Source organism: Lipotes vexillifer, unplaced genomic scaffold (assembly GCF_000442215.2).
Source record: "Lipotes vexillifer unplaced genomic scaffold, Lipotes_vexillifer_v1.1 scaffold500, whole genome shotgun sequence".
In the NCBI taxonomy this organism is placed as follows: domain Eukaryota; kingdom Metazoa; phylum Chordata; class Mammalia; order Artiodactyla; family Lipotidae; genus Lipotes; species Lipotes vexillifer.
Genome location: NW_006778765.1, coordinates 234926 through 239695, shown reverse-complemented (window position 1 = coordinate 239695; position 4770 = coordinate 234926). Strand labels below are relative to the sequence as shown.

At 59.6% G+C, this 4770-nt stretch overlaps 1 protein-coding gene across 3 annotated transcripts in view; it reads left to right on the top strand.

Moving 5' to 3' along the window:
• Nucleotides 1-2874: 2874 nt before the first annotated feature.
• Nucleotides 2875-4770, top strand: part of CACNA2D2 (calcium voltage-gated channel auxiliary subunit alpha2delta 2) — a 141763-nt gene continuing 139867 nt past the window's right edge. For all 3 annotated transcript variants that reach the window (XM_007451815.1, XM_007451814.1, XM_007451813.1), the window contains exon 1: nucleotides 2875-3089. In XM_007451815.1, the coding sequence (XP_007451877.1) occupies nucleotides 2875-3089 (215 nt within the window). The remainder of the gene's footprint in view (nucleotides 3090-4770) is intronic.

Sequence of the window (4770 nt, the reverse complement as noted above, 5' to 3'; positions counted from 1 at the left end):
ATGGGTTCATAAACATTCTGGGTTCAAGTGGTAGAGATGAGAGAGTGTGTTCCAGGCAGAAGGAACTGCAGGCGTAAAACTCTAAGAAAGCCAGGAGCTCTCCAACCCACTGGCTTATAGAGCAGCAAAAGGGTGATGGGAGGGAGGCTGAACGTAGGCAGGTTGAAGTGGGGATCTTGCTGCCCCAGGTGTCCTGGACATTCCTGATAGGCTTCCTCATCCCTCAGGACTTGCTTGGCACATAGTAGGTTTTCCATAAAGACCTCTCAGTCTCTTCTGGCTTGCTTAGCTGACTTCCCCTCAGCTCACATGCAGAACTGGCACCTGCCAGGCCCCCTGCCACTCTCTGCTGGCTGCACCTTTACTTGCCCCTGCTGCCTTACATCTTCTAGCACAGGCACATCTGGCCAGATGGGTAGCCCCAGGCTTTTGCTGCCAAACCTGTCAATATTCCTGCCCAGGAAGTCCCCCTATTTGCTAGGAAGTCTTGATTTTTCTTCCCATGATCTTAACCTGTGGCTGGAGCCAGGAGCCAGGAGACCAAGGATGTTGTGAGCCTCTGAAGTTGGAGTGTGTAGACTCTTACTACCCGTTTACTCTTAATTACCTCCCCTCCTTATTTGTCTTCCTTTAACGGCCTGTCAACCAAAATCTCCCGCCTTTCCCTCGGCACCAGCAGCCTCAATTAGGTGCACATCTGTGGAGGCTGGAACTGAAATGCCCAACTACCAATGCCCACTTGCTGCACCCAGCCTGGGTACAGGTACCTGATGACCTGGGCACTCTTTGGGGATAGTGCTGCCATCCTGGTGTCAAAGGGCAGGGAGGCTGCCCCTGACATTTCTCACTCAGCCCCTGCAGAGCTGGCCTTGGGAAGGTGCCCACCTAACCCCAGAGGGCACCCAGGAGGGGTGATGCCCTTTGTGCTGGTTCCCTGGGGCCATAAGCACAGGCATTTATCCAGCAAACAGATGGGTGAGGATACCATGGGCCAGCCCTTCCCTAGGCATGGGGGAGATAGAGGTGCTAGAGACAACTATCAGTAGGAGGGGCTAGGAGGGGGCTGGTTAGGTTAGCTCAAGCTTGTTGACTCTTCTGTGACGCACCCTGCCCCCATCATTCTGTCCAGGTGGAAGGACTGCCCTGCCCAGAAGTGGGGGTGGGGACGTCTGCACAATCAGGCATCTGCCTTGTCCTCCATAGAACTGGCCTGGCTTGGCCTTCCAGAGTCCACTATACCCCTCCTGTTCACCAGCCCCCAAAGGCCTATCAGGGGTTTGGGGCCCAGGGCACTGCCTTCATTTAACAATATGTTTGGGACCTATGGCAAGCCTCAGTCTGGCCTCCGAAGACTCACTCAGGTCAGAAAAGGAGGATACTCCAAAGCTGTCTCCCTGCCTTGTGAAGGTAGGCAGGGGTAGGACTGCCCAGGCAGGAATAAGGAGCAAGTAAAGGTTGTCCTGAGCCCTATTCCCTTGCCGCTGTCTGGGCGAGAGGGGCAGCTCTGCCCTCCTCAGTCCAGGGGTTACCACTCTTCCCCCTCCACTGCAAATCCTCTTTAGGCTGACTTGTAAGTAGGTGATGGGAGACTCGGCCAGATATCATAATGTGGGGGGCTCTTGCTCGGGTGGTTACTGGCCCTCACTCATATTAGGCACCGAATCTGTGGGCAGTTACTGCTTAGGGGGTCTTGCTCTGTTCCAGGCTGGTAGGAAGCATTCTCCCATCTTATCTGTGCCAGGGGCAGAGCAGGGCCGCAGGGCAACTTCAGGGGAATCTCAGGGATACTCTCCCCCAACCATGAGTGTTTCAATTTACCAAGCAACTCACTTCCATTCTCACTTTATCCTGGAAATGGGGGTGGGCACCCACACAAGCATTCACAAGGGAGGAGACTGAGACTCTGAGAGGCCCACAAGCCGAAGAGTCAGAATTGACACTAGCCCAGCCTTCTCCCAGCAGCAAGGGAGAGCCAGGAGCCTCCAGGACAGAAGGGATTGGATTGTGCAGGGGTGAGCTTACTGGCACTGGAGGAGTTTAAATAGAGGCTGTGCAAGCCTCAGGGGCTGGGGCTCGTCTGCACACAGTGCCCGCTTAGCCCAGGGAAGTGAAATGAGTGGTTGCAGAGCGCTGCATCCATTCCCAGCCCCTCACAACTGTGCAACTGGACCTGTTCCCACCCAGGCTTTTTCTTTCTGTCAGAGCCTTGGGACCCAAGTTCCCCCAGAGAGGACCCTTGAAGGTAGCTGGAGCCCCTGGGGGTATGAGTTCAGCTCCGTTGCCCTCTACAGTGGTCTCTGCTGAAGCCTGCCATTCTACCATTAAACCTGTGACTCCAGGCCTTAAGCCTGTTGAAGGTCGAGCCCCCAGCAGGGTCAATATGCGCCTGCCGGGGACTCTTCGCAGTCTGAGGCGTGGGGCAGGGCGCACATTGGAAATTCGGACTTGGCTGGGGCTCAAGACGCGCGTGCCCCGGCTCAGTTCGGCCACGCGGGCCAGCAGGGCCGGCTCAGCGCGGCGCTAGGGGCGCGCAGGCCGCGGCGAGCGCGTGGCCGCGACGGGGGCGCGCGGGGGCGGACCGGCCGGGTAAGCGGGGAGGGAGGGAGGGAGCGGGGAGGGCGGCGCCGGCAGATTGGCGGCGACCGCTATTTGAGCGCTGGTCCGGGACCCGGCGCTCAGAGCGCTTCGAGCTAGCGCGGCGGAGAGATCGCAGCCCGCAGCCCGCAGAGGTGCTGCGGCTCGGGCAGCCCCGGAGGCCCCGCGCGAAGAAGGCGGAGGAGGAGAAGAGGCGATTGCCGCCTACCGCCCGCGCACCCCGCAACCCGCCGCCGCCGCCCCCACCCCTCCCCGCGGCGCCGCATCTTGAATGGAAACATGGCGGTGCCGGCTCAGACCTGCGGCGCCTCTCTGCCCGGCCCGGCGCGGACCACGCTCAGCTGGCCCGGCCGCGGCTCGCGGCCCGGCCTCAGCGCCCGGCGGCCGGCGGCTCGGCCCCCGCGCCCGCTATCGCTTTTACTGCCGCCGCTGCTGCTGCTCCCGCTGCTCGCCGCCCCCGGCGCCTCTGCCTACAGCTTTCCTCAGCAGCACACGTAAGTGGCCTCGGCCGGCCGCGGGACCCCGGCCGAGCCCGGAGACCCCCTCCGTCCCCCAGCCCGCGCCCGGGCCGGGGCGCTGGGTCCTGCCGCCCGCTGCGACCGGGGGCGGCGGCCCCAAGCCCAGAGGGCGGGCAGCCGGGGTCCCAGCTCTTCTGGCTGCGTCGCGAAACTTCCCCGCGGTTCCCCTTCTCCCTCCCATCCCCCAAACCGCACAGAGCGAGATCTCTGGGGGGTCCGAGCTTGCCAGCTGATTTCCTTGCCGCTGCCGGGTTGAGAGGGGAAACCTGGGGTTGGGTGAGGGGGCGGCCAGCGACCCCTGCCCGGCGGAGTCAGAGCCCAGCGTCTGCCTCATGTTTCCTCCCGGGTAGGAACCTGGCGCTTTAGATCCAGAGGTGGGGGGCACCTCCACACTTATTTTCATTGGCCTTTTCCTTTGAGGGGGAGGGCTGGATGCGGAGGATGCGAGCACCTTACTGTTCGGCCAGTGCCACAGAAGGGGTCAGTGTCCCCTGTTCTTGCCCCCGCCACTAAACCTGGGGGGAAGGGTCCCCTGGAGAGCCCAACTGGGAGGTGAAGGTGCCGGGGTGGAGGCTGAAGGTGAATGGCAGGGAGGACCCCCGCCTGCCCCTGCCAACAGGGTAATAGCATCTCTTGGCCCTGCCAGCTTCTGCTGGTTCTCCGTGGTCCTTCTGAGCCTTCTCTCCCTCCCCAGGAGCCTGGAAACTCGGGCTTCCTCCTCTGGGTGAGCTTGGCCAGATGCATCTGGGGCTGCAAATGGGTATTCAGTGCATGTGGCCTTTAGGACAACAGCTGTATCTACGGGCACCATGACCCAGCCTTATGTCAGTGCCCAGACACCCCTGTGACTTTGGGGCACGGTGACCACCTTGCTGTCTGCTATTTGTCTCTCGCTCTGAGGAACCACCTGTCCCTGGACTCCTGCACCAGTAACCACACAGGGGTTTTGGGAAATGAGTAGCCGGGCTGCTAGTGGCCAAGAGGAAGGGACTGTCCTCATGAAAAGGGAAAGGCTAGCTCTGCGTCATTAGACCAGTTCTGCCCAAGGGTAGGGGCCCCTGGTTCTGCCTATTCCAGCTTGTAGGTTCTCCCAGATGAGGAAAAAACAAACTCAGGAAAGGCACTGCCTGAGTCTCTCTCCGTCTTGTCATCTCTCTCCTCAAACAGCCTGGCTGTGCTCAGGCTGGTGATCAGTAGGCAAATTACAGGTGCTACACGGACGTGTCCTCTGTCAGCTGTCTGGATTTTTCATGTGTGTATGTGGGGTGTGCCCAGGGGGAGGAGAATCCTATGGAAGTTCAAGGCTTGTGGGTGCATTATTGTCTTTCATTTGCTGTGATGAAAATGGACTTAAGCCACAATGTTTAAAAAGAGTAAAAGCATTATTTTTTTGTTGTTCTTTTTTCCTCAAAGTCAAGACACAGTTATTTTTTTCCCTTGCCGTTTCGTAGCTCCTTGAGTGAAGGTTTAAGTAGACGTCTCTTTTCACCTCTTCCCACCTTGCTCCCTCTCCTTGCAACCTGCGGTGGGTCAGATGGCTGCCGAGCCTGCATGTTGCATTTGTGATACCCTGACCAGAGACGACACCTGTCCCTCTGTCCCCAGCCAGAAGATGGTGAGGCGGGTGTGATGGCAGTGGCACATTTTCAGCTGGGCG